General features: G+C 36.0%; 4 protein-coding genes across 7 annotated transcripts; all 4 read right to left on the reverse strand.

Annotated features, from left to right (window-relative positions):
* Window positions 1-2,496: 2,496 nt before the first annotated feature.
* Window positions 2,497-3,976, reverse strand: ccl27a (chemokine (C-C motif) ligand 27a). Of its 2 annotated transcripts, none has more exons than XM_053504887.1 (3): window positions 3,892-3,976; window positions 3,092-3,209; window positions 2,497-2,972 (listed from the first exon to the last, which is right to left on the reverse strand). In XM_053504887.1, the coding sequence occupies exons 1-3, from the start codon at window positions 3,956-3,958 to the stop codon at window positions 2,864-2,866; spliced, it is 294 nt and encodes a 97-aa protein (XP_053360862.1). In that variant the 5' UTR covers window positions 3,959-3,976; the 3' UTR covers window positions 2,497-2,863. The 2 variants fall into 2 exon arrangements, with proteins under 2 accessions (XP_053360862.1, XP_053360861.1); XM_053504886.1 differs by having other exon boundaries at window positions 3,092-3,212.
* A 1,221-nt stretch (window positions 3,977-5,197) lies between these two features.
* On the reverse strand, window positions 5,198-8,140 carry avp (arginine vasopressin). Its single transcript, XM_053503818.1, has 3 exons — window positions 8,021-8,140; window positions 6,831-7,035; window positions 5,198-5,352 (listed from the first exon to the last, which is right to left on the reverse strand). The coding sequence occupies exons 1-3, from the start codon at window positions 8,138-8,140 to the stop codon at window positions 5,198-5,200; spliced, it is 480 nt and encodes a 159-aa protein (XP_053359793.1).
* A 2,889-nt stretch (window positions 8,141-11,029) lies between these two features.
* On the reverse strand, window positions 11,030-14,323 carry ubox5 (U-box domain containing 5). 3 transcript variants are annotated; one of them, XM_053503192.1, is made up of 5 exons: window positions 13,708-14,323; window positions 13,145-13,216; window positions 11,689-12,928; window positions 11,483-11,599; window positions 11,030-11,364 (listed from the first exon to the last, which is right to left on the reverse strand). In XM_053503192.1, the coding sequence occupies exons 2-5, from the start codon at window positions 13,196-13,198 to the stop codon at window positions 11,162-11,164; spliced, it is 1,614 nt and encodes a 537-aa protein (XP_053359167.1). In that variant the 5' UTR covers window positions 13,199-13,216; window positions 13,708-14,323; the 3' UTR covers window positions 11,030-11,161. The 3 variants fall into 3 exon arrangements, with proteins under 3 accessions (XP_053359167.1, XP_053359168.1, XP_053359166.1); XM_053503193.1 differs by lacking the exon at window positions 13,708-14,323 and adding an exon at window positions 13,397-13,701; XM_053503191.1 differs by lacking the exon at window positions 13,708-14,323 and having other exon boundaries at window positions 13,145-13,388.
* A 412-nt stretch (window positions 14,324-14,735) lies between these two features.
* sfr1 (SWI5-dependent homologous recombination repair protein 1) lies at window positions 14,736-17,077 on the reverse strand. The gene is made up of 3 exons (XM_053503194.1): window positions 16,776-17,077; window positions 15,302-15,625; window positions 14,736-15,210 (listed from the first exon to the last, which is right to left on the reverse strand). Exons 1-3 carry the CDS (start codon window positions 16,845-16,847, stop codon window positions 15,019-15,021), a joined length of 588 nt encoding a protein of 195 aa, XP_053359169.1. The 5' UTR covers window positions 16,848-17,077; the 3' UTR covers window positions 14,736-15,018.
* Between the last annotated feature and the right edge of the window lie 2,841 nt (window positions 17,078-19,918).

Here is a 19,918-nt window from a genome sequence, read left to right on the forward strand (position 1 = left end):
AAATGTGATGTGAGTCTTATTTATGTTTGTTTTGTTTATGTTAAAAAACTTGAAATGTTGAAAAATGTGCAATTTATTATTTTTATAGTGGAGATTAATATATACAAATTAAATGTACATCACAACACACTGGCTTGTGTTAAAGTGACACTTTTATGAAGCAGAATGTTAATCCAATATGGCTTAAAAATGGTAGCTCCTAAATCAGGTATAGGTCTCCTTTGACTTATTTAAGAATATAAAAATGACAAAAACATGATGTATATTTAGTAAACATCTGAATAAATATACATATGAATGAGTGTAAATCATGAATTCTTAATATCAGAATTGATATGCCAATATATATATATAAAGAAAGAAATATAAAGATATGGCAAATTCAAAGTATTTGTACTTGTACAATTTTAAATAAGTGTGTGAACAGGTCCATGTGTGCAGAGACCTGCAGAGAGTGCAGTGAAAAGTGCAGTAAAGTGTCATGTGCAATGAAGGATGTGTGGGGTGAGCTGTGGATTTTTTATTATAAAAAAATTGCCACACTCTGCTCTGACATCTGAAATGTACAGTCGAAGTTGGAAGTTTACATACACCACGCCACAGATTTTATGTGAACAAACTATTTGGCAGATTAATGAACATTGCTATGAACATTTTAACCTCCTCCACACCCTTTTGCCATGGTCCTGTTCAGAACCACAACTGACCACATCCTGAAGATATCCCAGGTTTCTTATTTCAAAGACTACAAACCAGAAGCTTTTACTCAAGTGTCAAGTGCTTATACATTCAAGATTCAAGATTCAAGAAAGTATAATAAAAGTAAAAACACACGAAAATTCCGAGAGCAACCGCACCAAGCTGCTGCACGCTCGCGCATGCGCATTAAAAAATATTGCTTTGAGTAATATATACAAAGAAGACAGAGATACTGTACAAGACTATGGATCCCAACTTTAGGACAACCTCTACAGATTATTCAACAACTGCCACCCATTCTATTTCCACCTGTAACCCTACTTCACACTTAGTGAAAGCTATCACTTAGTAAGTGAGACTAAGTAAGACTACTTGGACAGTCTAGGTTGTACATTAATTAAAATATTGCACACATATTATACTTTAATGTCCATACAATGTTAGATGTTTATTGTAATTTTTCCTTATTTTGTATATAAAGTAATGTAATTTTACATCACTGCCTATATTGTGTACTCTAGCAGCGTGATGTGTTGTTTAATATATGGTATATGAGGTACAGCACAGTATCTGACAGCAAGACAGCAGATTATGAGACCAGTTGAAAAGGTCATTGGGGTGTCTACCCAGCATGGATGTCTTTTACAACAACCACCTCAGCATCCGTTCTTGACTATCCTATGAATTCTTTACCCTCCTGCCATCCTGGCAGAAAGTGCAAAAGCATCTATGCCACTATGACCACCATGAAAAAACAAAACAAAGATCAGTCAGATTACTCAACACCTTTCTGCCTTCCAACACTTACCTGTAACGGTATTTTTATTTACCAAACTGGTTTTGCTGCCAATATTGACATCATATTAGGTACATTATACTTTATAATATACAGTCCATGCTTTTTGTATTTATTGTCCTGTGTATTTACTGTCCTACACTTATTTAATACTGTTATGTACTGTATTTGCTAAATGGGTCTTTGAGGAACCTTGCATTTTTGAGGCCTTGCTGTTTAAAAAAAGTTTCTCTCTGTTTTGTGTGATAAGTTATAATGGAAATTTGGGGTGAGTTTTGTCTGTACTACTTTTGGAGTTAAATAATATAGGCTGTGTCTCACATGGTCTCGAAATGGTAAATTTCTGCAAATTAAGGCTGCTTAGACTCAACAGCAGCTTAGGAACATCACTGGCTGGTTATAGCATAAAGTATGCCATTAGGACAAAATATTTGGAACTGCAGTACAGTACTGTATGTCTATACTCTCCAAGTCCATTCAGACTCAAGTAAGACTTAAATGTTGCAAGATGCCACTAGGTGGAGGCAAATACCACAAATACCTGTGTGTATGTGTGTGTGTGTGTGTGTGTGTGTGTGTGTGTGTGTGTGTGTGTGTGTGTGTGTGTGTGTGTTCTGCCTTTTTTTTTTTACATCAAAGTTCTGATTTAAAACTCAGAATTTAAGAATTAGGACTTTAATCTCAGAATTTTAACTCTCAAGAGTTTGATTAAATTTTATTTCTGATTAAAAAAAGTCAGTACCTGACTTAAAAAAATGGTGACCCTAACCCTCTTTAACATTGAGAAGTGTATGAAATTGTGCTGCATATATAATATGCATATTACATATATATTTGTAATTAAATGAATAATGCTATTTGCACTTTATTATGAAGCACTACTCTTTATCCAACATGCTAACAAGATGATATAAATGATGATATAAAGTAAAAAAGCCTCTCCATTTTGCTGTTATTCTTTTTAATGTACTGATTCTTTAGAAAGATAGATTTGAACATGATTAATAATATTTTATGTCTTTATTTGCTTTCAGCCCACAAGCCCATCTACAATATCTGACTATAATACAATTGCCTTTAGCAGTGAGAAGAACATTTCACACGAAATCCTACACACATTCCATTTACGTTTTGTCTGACTTTTACTTTTTACTTGTCTCTTTTACTGCTACTATAATGACTGTTAGCCAGAGGAATGTAGCATCTCACTAATATGCACTGAAGCAAAAAAAGGACAATGTTCAGAAAATCAAATGTTAAATCATATTAGCAATGCAGATTTTAAAACATTGTGCAGTATTTTATTGTTGTATTATTGTATACCTTTTTTATTATCTGTAAGCATTTCCCTGCAGTGGAAAAACATCATCACTGCTTTTTCTGTTTGTTGGCATGCCTTAACTTCTTCTTCATCAACTTCTTCACCTTGCTTTCTGTCTGAGGATGAAGGCAGTATTTTCTATTTTTCACTTCCAAGCTGAAAATAAAAGAAATTTAATTAAATAAAATCATGCTGCAAAAATACAAAAAGAAATGTCTCAAATTTTTGAAAAAAGTTATAATTTCTTTCTAAATTATACAAGCTTGTCTGCTTACACTAGGGCTTTAATTTCACATGGTCCAGCATCTGATTGAATGTAATATTTCTTCGAGATCTTTATTGTCTCCAATTTAACCTTGTTAGAAGTCTTTAAACAGCAGTTTGGGATGCGACCTGCTAAAAAACAATATAAGGTTGTTCTTATTTCAATACAATATACCATTAACTAAAGATGACTTGTTATTGTTGAAGCCAGTAATTAGCATAACGCAGTAACCTTTGAAGGGCGGAAGTTTATCTCTTTGGTCATTTTAAATTAATAACAATAATACAATTAAAAACAAAATGCAGATACATTTTATGGGGAAAACTTTTAGTGGCAACCCAAAGTAACCATGCTGCATGTGCAAAAAAATCATAATTATACCATAAATCAGTTGGACCCCGAAATTCCTTGTTATTGTCCACACATGATATACCTTTGAGCGAGGCATGTCAAGACAGTTGTTTATCAAAAAAAAAAGCAACATGCACTAAATACTGGATGTACTGTACATATAAAGGGACATAAGTAGCATAAATTGTAAAAACAACAACAACAATCAGTAATAATAATAATAATAATAATAATAATAATAATAATATCACATTCTTTGGCACTTTCTTGTAAAGGCACTATCTTTGATCTGTTTAGTTCTGTTTAATTTTCTATGTTTGTTTACAATATTTGTTTTATTGGTTTGTATTGTGTCTTATTTGCAATTTCCTTTTGGAAAAAAGTTATTTTAGTTAATAAAATAACACTGATCAAGACTTTTTACCTATACAAAGATTTTTTTTTAAGAAGATCCCTTACCCTCAGTCTTGGTGATGATGATGGCACACAAGAGGAAAAGCAACATGGCTACAGTACGGAGCTCCATGGTTAGAGTGGTGCGCACTTTCACTCTTCATGAAAGAGTAAAATTCTTGTGATTTGCATTCACCTACTAGTAACGCCTATTTTCATTTGAGTCATCCAGGCATCTGAACTGACTAAGGACACGCATGCATAAAGATTGCATTGGAAAGTTATTAAACATTAAATCAAAAATAGTCAGTGTAAAGAAGGGGTTAGAGCAAGGTTTTGAAAACTTTACATAAAATAAAAAATGGTCCTTTCAAATATCTATAAAGTTCAATCGATTTCTTCGAAAAACATAAACAAGTTTTGTTTATATGTCAGAAGTCAGTGTGTTTTGCATTTAGAGCTTATCTTTATGATCAAATTTACATTCAATAACTAAATCAATAAAAAAAAAAATTTATGAAATAAAATTTCTTTGAAACAATTCTCCAATAGAATTACAATGGCATGAACATCAGCTGATATACAATGCTGTTTATCGTAATGACTGGAAAAGTAATAAGGATCTTAATATTCAGACCTACAGTATACAGAATAACTGAACAGTTCTGGACAAATAAGCAACTAAACAAATATATAACACCAGTTAAATAAATGTGGACTTTATTTACTACAAAAGTAAAAGTTAAACACCAAGACTGAATAAGAAATCAGTTAAAACATGCAGCAACAATAGTTGCATGACGACATATAAAAAACATTTTTGGGAATAGGTAAAATATTCGGATTAAATACAAGACACAGTCCTTTTCATTTTCATTGAACTGTATCTGTGTAAAAATTTCTGTTTGTTTAAATAATGGTGAAAGGACTTGTCTTTTTATTATGTCTTAAATCTGTCAGAAAGAAACTATAATTGAGATAAAGTATCAGACACATCAATAAAAAACTAAGCTTTGTGTTATCATTGACACAGATTTGTTACATCCTGGGAAGCAGTCTGGCATGACAGTGATTCATTAATGACAGCCGTTAATCTTGTTTCTCGAACAAATACAATTTCAACGAATTGGAAACTGTTCCAAGAACCATTTATATGTAGGAGAAAGGAGTGTACTAGAAAAAAAACAATTTAGAAAAATACAGAAGTAAACACACATAATAGCCTGATACAGAAAATATTTATTAACTACATATTTACACACTTAAACATATGATGATCTGTGCAGTTCATCACAATACATGGTTAAATAATACACACTGCAATACATAGGAGATGGCTTTATGTTAAATTTTATTATTTTAACACATATAATCAAGCGTCTCTGAACTGTTGGACATCTCTCTGCTTCACGGTAGCCAGGCTGAGGAGATGCAAAAGCATCTCTCCTGTTGAAAATCTGCTCAGTACGGTGCTTCTTTCTACATGATGGTTATCTTCTGAACAGCCAGAATCCAGAACACAACTCTCTGAAAAAAAAATATAGATGGCAGAAGATAACCAGAATGACCAGACATGTCATAACACTTTATAAAGGCAATATTTAATTACTTTAATTATATATAAAATCAGTTTGCCCTTGAAAAAAACAGGAGCAGTCACTTGGCAAGAAAATTTATGTGACCTATTGATGATGATATATTTGTTGGGAAATACAAATATTGCACAAACTGAATTCAACAGGCTGTGACATGTTATATATCTAAGTCACAAATAATTAACTGTTACCAGGAGGCTTTTGTTGTTTGAAAAACATTAAAAAAAATAACACTACAAAAAATACCTAGCCGTTTGCTGTATGTTTGAGAAACACCGTGATCACTTTACTACCTCACCGCAACCCACAGATGCATCTTACTGTAATTACAGTATCCAACTGAGCACTAAAGGATACAGAGGACTGATGGGGGACTTTGTCTTGTGCAGGAAAAAACAAATCTTCAGCTCAATGTTAGAAAGACAAGGGAGATGATGCTGGACTTTCAGCATGTTCAAAAGCCTATAATCCAGGACAGTGAAGTATAAATACTGCAGTCCTACACACGATCTGTTCATTCTCTCAGTGGAGTTCTTTCCAATGATCAATGAAATGCTATTGGGAATCATTCCTTACCAGCTGCCATTAGGCTTCACAGCATCTCCTTCCGGTGAATTTATTCATTGTTTCATTAGTTTGAATGAAATACGTGAGTGAATGGATGAACGAATGAATAAATGAATGCTGTTATTGCACTTTTCACCTATTTTGTTACTGTTACTGCATCTTGGATTTCGTAAAACATGATTACTTATGTATCCTATTGGTATTTTTGCACATTCAGTAATTACTGGTGTCTCTATGTTGCAGCTTGTCGCATGTTAATCCCTCCCTCCATTTATATCCTCTATGAGTTTTTGCACCTGTGTCTTTGCCAGGCCGTTGTTTTCTTAGACTGTTGTTACTGTTGCCAGTTTACACACAACACCATTCCTTTTTAGCTTCCAGTCCGTGGTTTGTGATTCTTGTTCTGACTTAGTTTGTTTTGCTACCATGTGGGTTTAAATAAAACAAGCCTACTCTTGTAGCAAGCTGACTCTGTCTTGAATTCATACCAGTTCTCTAACGGATACATACGCTCATACGTATGAGAATGACTCGGGAGTTGGTGGCACCTCCTGTTGTTTTGCTATAATCTTATAGTTGTGATTCTTGTCTTGACTTGGCTATTTAGCCAGTTTTTTTTTGTTTAAATTAAAAACAAGCCTGTTCTTACATCTGTCTTGGATTCAGGACAGCAATGGTACAGTTAAAATCTCATGCAAGATAATGAATTAATAAATATGCACACCTTCATAAATTTGAGGCAGTCAAGAACACAAGTTGGAGCTACTGATGATGCCGTGTGTGCTAAATTGACTAGGTGTAATTGAGTGTTTAAACGGCTGTTAGAAATACATAGAGCCTGACCTGTGTTACAGCAGACCCCTGGAGCAGCGCAGCGTCCTTGATCAGATCCACACGGTCTCCCTCCATTCTCACATGGAGTGGGAATATAGTTCTCCTCAATGCAGCTCAGTGCTTCAGGAGAGCCCAAAGAACAGCCCGAACCTGGCGCGCAGCAAATACTGGGACCAAAGCAGCGGCCCCTGTCCCCAGGACCACATGCCATACACTATAGAAGAGAAAAGGTCTTATGCCTAAAGACAGAGTATGTGTTCAAATAGTCCTTCTGGAATAGAGATCTGCTAATTAACAGACTTAAAGTCATTTAAATACATCTCAGTCACAAGATATGTCGTTGTTAGGATTTCAATGATGTACTAGTTTACAAATCTACTCTGCTTCTTCAGCAGTATAGGCCACAATAATAGAAATTTTATTTAGTTTTCAGGATTTTAGAGTTTCAGTTCTGGTTTGGAAGAGTATTAATATTGATGCCTCACTAATTATGTCTCCTCTATAATTATAGGGATTATGGGTTAAAATAAAAGCATTTCATTTGTAACATAAATTGTTTTTGGTTAGCTACGTATTGTAGAATCTGCTTTCATCAACATTCCACTATATACACTATTTACTCTCTATTTAGACAGTGAGTAGTGTAGTAGCGAGTAGTTATATTAGTGGATGATTTTTACTTAGTTCAACTACTTTTATATATATATATTTTTCTTTACTACATTTCTGCATGTGGTTGCACAACATCATGTAATTAGAGTTGTGTGTAGCATTTGAAGCGGTAATATTGCCACCTACTGACTATTATTCAGTACACAGCTGCATAATTTGCATTCCATCCAAGTGAGTGTGTGAGAGAGAGATAAAGTAGACAGTACTACTTCTAACTTAGTCTCTTCACCCTACCATCCTAATCCTTAGACAACTGGCTTAATGCAGTTTTTAGGGCAGTCATGTCATATGATTAAAGATACCAGTTCAAGAGTTGGTGCAGTGATGTTTGGTCATTTGAAGTTTCTGATTAGTGGGGCATTTAGTCGAATGTCTGGCAAATATGCTATCAAGCAAGCAAAAGGTTAACTAGGCAATACTGGACATGTTTCAAGTATGTTCAAAATTAATGAGATTGCAAAAATGGTTTCCTAAAAGACATTTGGACATGCATGGGATGCGTGGAGTGCGCGTTCAGGGCTACTTGCCTGTCTGAGAGTAGGATCGGCAGAGGCACGCTTCCCCCCACGCGGGCAGTTCTGGATGTAGCATGCACAGGAGAGTGACAGCAGGCACAGCACGTGCACCGCTAGTGAAGAGCCCCGCATGACCACCTGATGACTTTCTGTGCGAGTTTCACACCAAGCTGTGTTCAGGATCAACTCTTTTATACTGCACGCTATTATTCTGAACACTCATGATAACCACACGTCAGAACACTAAATGTATTCACACCCACGGTCTCTGGCAATGTTTATCACTGTATTGTGTTGGGCATATCATTAGCTCATTGATTCAAATATTGGTTACTGCATGAGAGAGCGTGCACCAATACAATATATTTATAAACATTATCACAAACAAACATGCTTAGATTTTTGTCACGCAAGTAAGATCAGTGTTGGATCATTTCTAGTATTTGGTGCAATTGATCATAAATAGAAAATCACACGCTTAGGACCTAAACCTGTTTTTATGATGAAGTTTTATTACCTAAACTTTGGGTAACTTATTCCATAGTATTAATTGTTCAGTTTTGGGCATATGAATGGCTTTTAACAAAAATAATGTAATGAAGGTTAAAATAATAAAATGTTAGTTGTTTTAATAAGACTTCTGGAATAGATGTGGTTCTTTAGAAGAGTGTTGATTAAAACATTAAACATCGATCATCAGAAATGTTATACTGGAGACACAAAAAGCATTAGATTTGGAGGAATGATTCAGCTGTACTTATGAATTCATCTTAAAATGAAATAATAAGCACACCTTCAGTATTCATTTCTGTGTCTTTTTTGACTTAAGGCAAATAAAACTCTTGTATCATTGTGACTGAGGAAAGCTAAACAGCAATAAATTGAATGAAGACTAACATGGCAAACCAGCTATTAACATTACGGGAACATTTGGGGGGTGGGGAGGCAAAGGTCAAATGTTCAAATCTGACAGATTTTATTCATATGCATGACATAGAGTTGGAAGAAAATAGGAAGAAAATAACAAACATTCTGCTTCCAAAGCAGACTAAAGTAACAATTTGGAATAATACTGTCAAATAGTTCATTGACATGCAGATGCCAGAAGCAAAAAGAAGGACATCTGGTGGAAAATAAATATGGAAGTTTAGTTTATAGGCTATGGTTCTTAGCCTATAAGGCTCTGGATATATTTTTATTTTGTATTTATTTTAAAATAAGGATTTAATTATAAACAACAAATCTATGTAGGTTTTTACAATTAGGTATGTTTTAACCTCTGCAGGCAAATACATTTACATACCTGGTATAGAAATCAGTTTATACAGAGGAAATATAAGCCTTTTTTTTATAATTGTATTTTTATAAAACAAACATTTTCACAACTCCACACATTTATGGTTAACATACATGTCTATTGGCAAGTAAAATACTACCATCAGAGGTCATGTAAAAACCATCACTCATTTAAGTGAAAGCAGTGCTATTGTGATGAATAACGCAACAGAGGCTGCCCCCTAGTGCCTACGACTGCATCACAGCCATGCTGATATTCAGCACAATCTCGATTGTGATACAGTATTGCTTTTATGCAAGTTCCACAAACACTATTCATTATCAAAAGATTATGATTTATTTGTTGATATAATCAGATATTTTGATCTGCCAACACATATGCTTCAGTGCCTAGCGGAACTAGCTTACTGTGACTTTAGGAGCTGGTGACCAACGGTTAGGGAGCGACAGTCAACAGTTAACTAACAGAGATGAAAATTGTTTTTTTTTACCTATAACCAGTACTACAGTATTCAAAATAAACAATGGATGTGTTTACCATCGATCAGTCCAGGACCACTGTCCTGTAAAGCTGTCCTGATGGAGAATATTCCTAATTTCGGAAAATCCTCAACAAAAGAGAGTTCACAGTGAAAAATAGCTCTAAGACAACATGGCGTCAGGGATTCCCCTCGTGATTTAAAGGTGCAGAGACAACACGCTTACAATTCCTTAGGTGCGATTGTGAGAGATTGTGGGACAAAATTAGTCAAGTGGATTGGTATGCTTTACATTGTATACTCATTTTAAAGGCATATAGGTCTCACTCTGTTGAACAAATCGTACTATGAATATGCTCCCGAAACAGAACTCGTTCCTAGGTTGGTAACTACCTGAACAATTAATGGATGTTCAATACACCATGTTAGCTTTGTAGCCGCTTTAGGAAGAAATAAAACAACACAGAGGCATTAATATTTTTTTACTTATTTGTAATAATTTTTTTATCATGTAGACAAAATATTGTTTAAAGTAGCATTATCAGATGTGTTATCTTGCTGAAAATGTGTCTGGGACTAGTGAATGCTGGTTGTGCCAGGTAGCTGTATGGTGGACCGTACAGACCGTCACCCATGTTACTGACTGGCAGTGTAATTAATGATTGTAAAACACCTTAGACGTAACACATACAGTATAGTAAAATGTCCCAGTGCTGTTACCAAGTATTATCACCACTTGTGGAATGCCTTTCATCACTCAGTCAGGACTAATTGTTGTATAATTCAGCATTTAGCAACCATGGCAGAATTCCAGTGCATTAACATACATTAAGCTAACAATCTCTTTAAACAACCTAGATGATTCCAGAAATTGATCTCATGTTGATCTAATTGTTGATCATTGATCTAATTGGCAAATTAATCATGAATATTCATTGCACCTTCATCTCTTATTACAGGATGCATGCACCCTGGCATTGTTTAAACAACCTTAAGCAATGTTAATTTTCTTTGTCTTTTATTAATATTCCTCTGATTAGCCTCACAACAATAACAATAATATACTTAAATATATTAATCACTGCATTAATTATCCAGTCAAACCTTTTACTTAGTTAAATTCAAATGGTTTTCAGTTTTTTTGGCCAGTCAGTGTATTATCTATATATCACTATTTTCAAAGCAATAACAATTCCAACAATAACTTTATGAACAACAATCATGAAAAAACCCACATACATTGATTTTGCTGAAAATTTTATTACAGACCATGAAAAAAAAAATCATATGATTCAGTTCTCTTGTTATTATATTACATGTGAGACCATATCTGACAGACATAATAGATAAGAATTTTATAATTAGCAGTTATTGATGTTCAGTGGTGGACCCTTATGATTTTGCTGGGTGAAGCACGTGCTTGGCATGTAGGGCATGTAATTGGAAGTCTCTGTGATCTCAAAGTGTGTTCATGCTGCAGACACTGGCGGCACAGCAGGTGCCCACAGGGAAGAGAGTAAGCCCCAGGCCTAGGTGAATAAATAGTCAAGGAACAAGAGCATGACGCACATCTGCTCTGACCTGGAGAAGAAACAATGTCAGTTACAGAAAACTTTAAATAAATTTTTCACAAGAAAGAAACTTCATAATTTCCAAAACTATTTTCATTGTGCTCCTATGTTGTATCTCTGACGGCTACCTGCTGTGGTGTCTGGCCCCAGGCTGCTTTGTGAGGTATATGTTGGTAATCCATGCAGAGCAGAACTTAATGCTTGGTCTAAACTCTGAGACAGACGCTCTTCATGAGAATTTGTTTCTGAAAGAAATTAAGAAGCAAATATTTGGGATAAAGAAGATAGTATACATTATAGTTTAATGGAGGAATTCTAATGGTGTATTCCTAACCTGCGGGGAGGGTGACACTTGCTTCTGTTCTTGGCATTTTGGTTAAGGGAGACAAAGATTTGGCCAATACTTCACTAGTTGAAGAAAACTCTGACTCATATTTCCTTTTATTTAACAGTCCTAAGGTCTCCCTTTTTATACTGCAGGTTCCAGCAGAAGACTCCAGTACAAGCCGTTGCCTTTCCCCGAAACATCTCGAATGGCTCATAGTTGGTTCACTATGATTTATTTCACTCACTAAATGAACCTGTTTGGGCTGTGTCTCAGTTTGTGTACTTTGTGCAGTTGGAAGTGCTGATGCACAGAGGAGCCTGGATGGTCGGGGTTTGTTTAGTATAGTGTTCTTGCTTCTAAGTCCTGTGTGGCCAGTCTGTAGCAGGAGGCTGTCAATTCGACTCTTCAGGAGAGGGTTAGGAAGTGGTTTTGAGTCCGTTGTAAAAGGAACACCAGTGAAGGGGTCGTTTGGCATCCGTCCCCAAGTAGCTTCCTGTTTTACATACTCCTCCAAGGTACTATTGTCCACAACCATTCCGCTGGGCAATATCATGGGCAGAACCATAAGCTCCTGAGTCAGAGGGTCCAGAAACTCCTCAGGTATAGTTGTTTCTGAGGAATTATTGACTGGCCTAGGAGATTTGGCTGAGGTAGAAACTGGTGAAAGAATCGTAAAACTAGAAAGCTTTGGTTGCAAGCTGTCAAAATGGGCCTTTTGGAATTGTTCCAGCTCTGAAAGAGAACAGCACCGAGCAGGAACACCCCACACTGCCAAGGACTTGATTCCTAGCGCTGAAGAACCTCCACCATAGGGGATAGCTATACGAAGTTGGGCCACTGCACTAAGTGACTGAGATCCCCAGAGCTCCTGTTGCTTTGCATGGGCTGGAGGGTCAGGTGGGCACTCAGGAAAAGGAGCTCTGAGTTTAAAATTTGGATGCTTAAAACATGTGAGAACATCCTCCCCCAGGTCACAACGTCCCACAAGCTTAAACTCTCCTCTATCATGATCGCTTTCTGAGGTTTTAGAAGGTTTTACCTCAGAGCAGGTAAAAATCTCAAGCCTCCTAGAAGCACTACCACACGGCAAAAGTTTAACATCCACACGATATATCTCAACCTTCACCTGAAAGTACAGTGTCACATGTAGGGGAGGACGTAGGAAGTACTCCAGCCTGCAACCTCGTCGCAAAACTGCTGGGTCCCCAGACAAAAGATTGGAAACGTCGCAGCCATCTGCACATACCTGAAAATAGAGAAGACAATAATAAATAATAAAAAGACTATGATCATCAAAGAAAAAACATCACCTTACTCCACAGCATAATAAGAATAAAAAGATTTAAGTCAACATTACACCATGTCCAATTTTTAAGCACATACTGGACTGCATTTTCAACAGTTAGAATGTCTAATGCAATTTAAGCAACTGTTAATGTCAATGTGATGAGCTTTTCCCTACCTTATTGCACTGAGCGGTGGTTTTAAAGTGCGGCAGGCAGAGGTTAACCACCATGTTTACTCCATCCAGGAGCTGCAATCGTCAAGAAGTGATAATGTGTCATTAAGAAAAAACCTAAAACATTTAATTTTATGCAACATTATAAAAACAGCAGATCATTTCTCAGTCTGCTTGACATAACGTTACAACTACTTTGGTCATGCTTATAACAAACAGTAGCACATCATACAAACATTATGAAAGAGAAATTACAATTAGAGGAAATATTCAGCAGTCTCTTTATTATGTCGAATCTCAAAATCCGTAACGTAAGATCAGACATAAGTAAGCTTTGGAACTGCAGACTTCTACCAAGCTAGATAAAAAGCACAAATTATATTTCAGAATGTTTGCGTTGTGCAGTTCATAACATAAAAAAGAACAGACAAGATATTCTCTTATATATGTTTATGTATATCCATGTACACACAGACAATTCAATTTAATTATTCATTTAATACAGCCGCTAAAGATTCGCCAAGTACAGTATTTGTAATAAAAGGAAGATAAAAAAAAGCACAAACCCTCCTCGTCCTCGACGTCTTTTTCTTGATATTCAAGACGTTTGCAAGCCACAGTGTAGCACTACTGCCATCTAGTGGTATGGAGTGAAAAAAACAAAAACACAAACACCAGCATCGCTTAAAAGTGTACAAGTGTAATGCAAATATTCAAATTCGATCAAAAGTTATCAGATATAAAGATTTGTTTTTTAACATATCAGTCGTTTACATTTGATTGCTAAAACTTAAGATTTTTTTGTATTGGAACTGGTATTAAATAAAAAAAAATAATATGTTCAGAGTTTATGATTACATAATACAGGAGATTTCTACAGAGCTGTTGTGTCAAGTGATTATAGTGAGTGGTTCTTTAAAGTAAGTAAAACATTTCAGTGGCCATTGAAACATTTGGGTTGCAGTTTATTAAGAGGTACTTGGTTTGGGTGGCACTGTGTCCTTACACCTCCAGGGTTAAGGGTTTGATTTCGATCTCGGATCTTTGTAAGTGGAGTTTGAATGTTTTCCCTGTACTTGGTGGGTTTCGTCTAGGTTCACCAGTTTCCTCCCACAGTCCAAAGACAAGCAGATTACGTTAAATGGCCTTGCCAAATTGCCTGTAGTGTATGTGCCCTGCAATAGTGTACCCCAGTTTGTGTCCTGGTATGGTCTCCAGCCCACACAGCCCCCCATGAACCCCCCCCCCCCAAACTTACTAAGCGCTATAGAACATGGATGGATGTACTTGAATTTTTACACAACTATTATTTTAATGTTAGAGTGAGTGTAGAATTGTTTAATAAAAATGAGGCCAGTCACTTTTACCTTTTATGTTTTACCCTTAGGATGGAGTAGAGAAAGATGGAATGGAAATAGTGTGTTCCTCAGCACCAGTCATACACCTATGTCAGTGTTTCTGATGCACTGAGAAACTTCCACCAGCTAAAAAAATATTTAGTCAGTAATGTTTTGCTTCCATTGAAAAATGAAACTTTGCATAGGAATATGTAGATAATAGGAAGATGTGTAGACCATAACCATGGGACTTTAAATAAAGAAGGCTATTTATCTTTATTTACAATTACATTTTAACTAAATATGGAACAGGCACAAAAATACATCCAAGTTAAGCGAGAGCACAGATTGAAATGGCAAAGTGCAAAACAGTAGAATAAATCTAACACAAATACAGAGGTATTTCATTTAAACAAAATTCATCTTCATTCACTGATTTTCTGTGTTTTCAGTGGTAATTAAGGTTGTTAACCTTTAAGAGGCAGATTCAAACACCTTAAGGCTGAGCATGGGTAACATATAAACAGGTAGTTACTGACATCAGCTGTCAGTGAATTCCTCTTCCGTCCTGTTGAAGTGAAGTATACTGTCCTCCAGTCCAAAGTAGTCAACGAGCTGGGAAAGGCTGGTTTTCTGGCCATCTGTAGGTAAATCTGTTTGTAGTTCATACAGCACTGCTTGAGCACACTGCCTCCACTTATCTGTCAGCTCTTGCAGCTGCGTCAGGTCATTCTAATAAAGTGAGAAAAATATATATTTTTTAATTTATAAAAATCATATCAACCAGTATTTACTGTACTAGCCTATTATTTAGCATCTTTACCTTCGTTCTGTACATTTTGACCATCTTAAGCCTTCGTAAAGTTTCAGATTTTTCCTTAACATCTTTCTTTAATTTCTCTCTAAGCTGAAGTAATTCACATTGAGAGGTCTGAGCACAATTTGACCCGAAGCTCTTCACACAGTCTTCTCTTCCAGTCTCATTCCTGTTGACATCAATTACAGACTCATCACCCAGGGCCGTCTCGTTGTTTGAAGCCTGTGGAAACTTGTCCTCATCAATTTTAAGTCTTTTAACCACACTGAGTGGGGAAGTAAAAGAACGTCGAGCTCTTTTTAATCTGTCCTTCAGTGCAGAACTCATTGGCTGGGAGAAAAAAACAACAAACACTGGATTATAAAATTTACCACAGACACTTAAAGTGAAGTTTAATTTTTAAAGGGAATTTATAAAACTACAGCTGTTATTTTAACAGAATACGGAAGGTTTTCAATAGGGTTTTTAAGATATGATGGTAAAATGTTATGTATGAACAACAAATTGCTATTAGGGCTTGGCAAACAATTCGCGATTTATGATTTGACCTTTTTCTTACCACAATGCAATTTTAAAAGCATAAAGTAATTTAAACTGCTTTATTTATTTATTGTGCCATTTTACATGAAAAATTAATACACTTTTCAGAGTATTGAAAACACAATGATAAGTGTTACATAAATGGTGTATACAAATGATAAGAAAAAAAAAATATTTTAAAAAAGGTAACAAAACATAACTAAATCTATTGTTTTAAAACAGCGGTAGGGGTAACTCAGTGGTTAAGGTGTTGGACTACTGATCAGAAAGTTGCAGATTCAAAACACAGCATGACCATGTTGTCACTGTTGGGCCCTTTAGCAAGGCCCTTAACCTCAACTCTGAATAAGAATAATTTGTCAAAATTTGCAAATAAAAAACCTTTTTTACAATCACTGCATTAATCTTTTAAATATTATTATTATTATTAAAATTTTGGAAAAGCAAACAGCTCAAATTATTGAGCGTTGACTTGTAGCAAAATATTAAGCCATATTTTCTAGTACACAGAGTAAAAAAAGTCTACACAACTATATAAACTTGGATACTGACAGTCAGTTATTCCTGACAGTAATTCCTTAACAGAGCTTTAATACAGCAACTGCTCTTTTGCCTCCTCTGAAAATATAAAATATCTACAAAATATGATATACAAAATATAAATACATATACAATCCGCATATTGACACCTTACAATTTTAAACTGCAGTCCTGATAAATAATATGTTTAGTTGTATTTATAATATTCATAGTACATCAGTTTATGGGGTTCATTAACACTGTCTTTTTATCTTTGTATATGAGATTTCCTTTTCTTTTTTTCTTTTTTTTGCAGTTTCACGTTGAGCTAAGAAAGAAACCTAACTTGATTTCTGTTATACATTTTATGGTTCTGAGGTTAGATGAATTAGCTTTTCATGAAGTATTATAACTGTCTCACCCTGGCCGCACTGGGAGCTCTGGACTCTGGCGTTTCATTCTCTAAGGTGTTTCTCAGAGGTGTTTTATCCATAGACAGCTGCCCGTAAACTCTTTTAGTAAACTCTAAGTACCGTAGAACACAAAAGCCTAGCTCAGTAAAGCTACACGTGAGGATACATGAAGCACGGAAGTAACTCGCTCGACTTGAATAGCTGCTTGGTTATCTAATTTACCTGAAAAAGCAAAACTATTACTACGCAAATGCACTACGGAATGATTAATGTTTATAAATGCTGTTTTGCTGATTCGGCTGTAAGTCTGGCGAGGTAAAATGACGATTCCGGAAATGAGGCTGATGGGAAATGTAGGACTGACCGAAAACGTTCATATATTCCGTTCATATATACGCTGTATGTCCCGTGAAGGGGTGATTCTATGAGACTAGCAAGAAGTAAATATACACTATTTGGTGATAACATTGTAACCAGTTTTTCCTTCAGTAGTTAAGGTTAGCAGTTAATACATTAATACTTTGTTGACTTTCCTTCATTGTCTTTAAAAGCAATAGCTCATCTAACCATGGAATTAATGAGAGAGGATTTTGTCTCATTGTCTATACCACTGTGTCCTGTATACATGCCAATCAATTGTAGTGTACACACACTCATGCACTCATTCACACAATACACGCATGTTTTAGGGTTAGAGTTTTCTGTGATAGCATTTATTGATTTACTGAACGGGTCTTCAAACAGCACAAAAATGTCATTCAGATAGCCCAGGTTGACCAGGTTGTTTTTGCATTTTGGTGCGCACATTTTTATGCTAAAACTATGGGTGTCTATTTCCTTTGTGATGCTCTTGAGCCCTATCTCTAGAGTTTATGAACAATATACAGTAGTAATATTTAGTCTGGACTGTAGTCTCACGCTAACTTTTATGTTTTCTGTCATGTAGGGGCTCACTTGTCTAAGTAGACACTGGATAAATGAGTGGTAGACATTATCACTTTGGCCTAGAGATTAGTGATGGGAATACCAGCTATTTTAGAGAGCCAGATACTTTGTCTCAGCAGTAACAACCGGCCATTTCTGCTCCCAAAATTGCCTGTAGCCCCTCTCCCAAGCCTGGTCCTACACTGCCTCCTCTTCTATAACACACATCAGGTCAGATAGGGTTGTTAATTAGCTGAATTTTTAAAGAAGGTTTGTTGGGAGACACAACTTTAAAAACACAAAAAAGTGCAGGAACGGGGCTACTCCTGCACTAGGGTTGGGAATCTGTGGCCTATACCATCTCAAGTTCTCAGGTTCAAACCCCACAACCACCAAGTTGCCACTGTTGGGCCCTTGAGCAAGGCCCTTAACCCTCAACTGCTCAGATGTGTAATGAGATAAAAATGTAAGTCGCTCTGGATAAGAGCGTCTGCCAAATGCCTTAATGTAATGTAATGTAAATACCATCCTCTGACCAACTGCTTTCTTATCTTCAGTGGGCAGGTTGAACCCAATTTTAGAACCCAAATCATTTATATCTTTCACCAGCTCTGTTATATGGTTTGTATTTCGATCCAATGAGTTTTGTCATTGAATAATGACCAATTTTAACAATTCTTGGAAAAGTATTTTCCCAAATATAGGTCGGGTAATTTTACCATTTTAACAAAAATTTTCAAAGTTTAGTTTTTTCTACTGTCAGGTTCTGGGTAACTCCCTAGGATGTAGTTCTTGCATACTAAAGGAAGGGCCACACAAATTGTGAAAATGAGATCATAGAATTTTAGCATTATTTTTTCATCTAGATGTGTTCAACAACTAGCTCGCTAGTTGGCTGACATTAATTTGTACATTTGGTGACAGGTCACTTTCATGATCAAAGTACTGTACTGTAGTCTCTTCCATTTTTTTGGGGGGTGGGGTGGTGGTGGTTCTTCCCCTCAAGGGCTAAACAGTGGCAACTTGGCAGTGAACCTGGCTTGAACCCCCGACTGATTGAGCTACCACTGCCCTATCAGTGCTCAATCAGGCTATGGTCAAGTTGTTTTCCAAGGTGTAAAACCCTTCACTATTTCCCCAAATGACTCATTTTGTTGTATTTTGACTGTTTTTTGGGTCATTGTTTTGGTTTGTGCTCCTGTTTGTGTTTGTCCCAATAAGATTGGAGGCATTTCTTGCTAAATTGGTCAGTAGACTTCTGAATTCATATTGCCGCCTTCATGTGATACATCATTAATAAAGATTAGTAATCCTGTTCCACGAGCAGCCATACAAACCCAAGCCATGGCACTATCTCCATTGTGACTGCTGCAATGCCCTTATGACTCCAATGAGCATATATGTTTTGGACTGTGAGCAGATTCTTTCTTTCTCCACACTTTGGCCTTTCCTTTACTTTGGTAAAGGTTTTTTTTTTTTTTGTTCCAAAACATGCTGTCTTTGTAAAGTTCATTTAAGTCTTCTTCATTCCTTATATAGCAGTTGTCCCTGTGGTTTGTTCTGCAATGTATGTAAACGATGCAATTGTCAATCAAGTTAAAATTCTGGATGAACTTCTTCTTGCTGAATGATTTTAAAAAATGTTGCCAGGGGTTGTAGATTCTAAAGAAGCCATGCTTACTTTTATTGCCTGTCAGTTACCTCACTAGTTGGCTAACATTGATTTGTACATTGCCACAAAAGGTGCATCTGGTAAAACTTTTTTTTTTTTTTTCACTTATTTAGGGTATTGATGACGCACTGATAAGCTTCTCACCAGGTATGCAAAATACCAGGGCTCAGTTTCAAGCCAATGCCGACACTCTGAGATTGGAAGCAGGACACCTTAGTTATGGTCTTAAGCTTGAAATTGGAGGGTTGTGTCAGGAAGGTCATATGGCATAAAATCTTTTCTAAGTTGAATGTTGTGGATCGGATAGTCTGCTGTGGTGACCCCTTTCCCATTACATTTTCAATATGCCCACAAAAAATAAGGTGAACGCAGTAAGAACATGTAAAACTTGGCTGGAACACTAGAAAAGCCAGTAAGGACACAGCATTGTCTCTCTTTATGTGGACATGCCTTGCAGGTGAAGATATGTCGAAGTGGGAAAAACTTAATAAGGATGCATTAACGACGGTATTGACCAGTTAATGACATAACAGGGACTTCATCGACATACTACAT

Source organism: Clarias gariepinus, chromosome 9 (assembly GCF_024256425.1).
Source record: "Clarias gariepinus isolate MV-2021 ecotype Netherlands chromosome 9, CGAR_prim_01v2, whole genome shotgun sequence".
In the NCBI taxonomy this organism is placed as follows: Eukaryota; Metazoa; Chordata; class Actinopteri; order Siluriformes; family Clariidae; genus Clarias; species Clarias gariepinus.

Excerpts from the sequence above, each read along its gene's own strand:
- sfr1 (XM_053503194.1), bottom strand. The coding sequence starts at position 16,847 with ATGGATAAAACACCTCTGAGAAACACCTTAGAGAATGAAACGCCAGAG. Across the intron at positions 15,626-16,775 it reads GAGCTCCCAGTGCGGCCAGG|CCAATGAGTTCTGCACTGAA; the intron begins GTGAGACAGTTA and ends TTTTTCTCCCAG. Across the intron at positions 15,211-15,301 it reads TCAAAATGTACAGAACGAAG|AATGACCTGACGCAGCTGCA; the intron begins GTAAAGATGCTA and ends TCACTTTATTAG.
- ccl27a (XM_053504886.1), bottom strand. The coding sequence starts at position 3,958 with ATGGAGCTCCGTACTGTAGCCATGTTGCTTTTCCTCTTGTGTGCCATC. Across the intron at positions 3,213-3,891 it reads CATCATCACCAAGACTGAGG|CAGGTCGCATCCCAAACTGC; the intron begins GTAAGGGATCTT and ends ATTGTTTTTTAG. Across the intron at positions 2,973-3,091 it reads TGTGAAATTAAAGCCCTAGT|CTTGGAAGTGAAAAATAGAA; the intron begins GTAAGCAGACAA and ends TTTTATTTTCAG.
- ubox5 (XM_053503192.1), bottom strand. The coding sequence starts at position 13,198 with ATGGTGGTTAACCTCTGCCTGCCGCACTTTAAAACCACCGCTCAGTGC. Across the intron at positions 11,600-11,688 it reads AAGTGTCACCCTCCCCGCAG|AAACAAATTCTCATGAAGAG; the intron begins GTTAGGAATACA and ends AATTTCTTTCAG. Across the intron at positions 11,365-11,482 it reads GGGGCCAGACACCACAGCAG|GTCAGAGCAGATGTGCGTCA; the intron begins GTAGCCGTCAGA and ends TTTCTTCTCCAG.
- avp (XM_053503818.1), bottom strand. The coding sequence starts at position 8,140 with ATGCGGGGCTCTTCACTAGCGGTGCACGTGCTGTGCCTGCTGTCACTC. Across the intron at positions 7,036-8,020 it reads CCGATCCTACTCTCAGACAG|TGTATGGCATGTGGTCCTGG; the intron begins GCAAGTAGCCCT and ends TCTCTTCTATAG. Across the intron at positions 5,353-6,830 it reads AGGGGTCTGCTGTAACACAG|AGAGTTGTGTTCTGGATTCT; the intron begins GTCAGGCTCTAT and ends TTTTTTTTTCAG.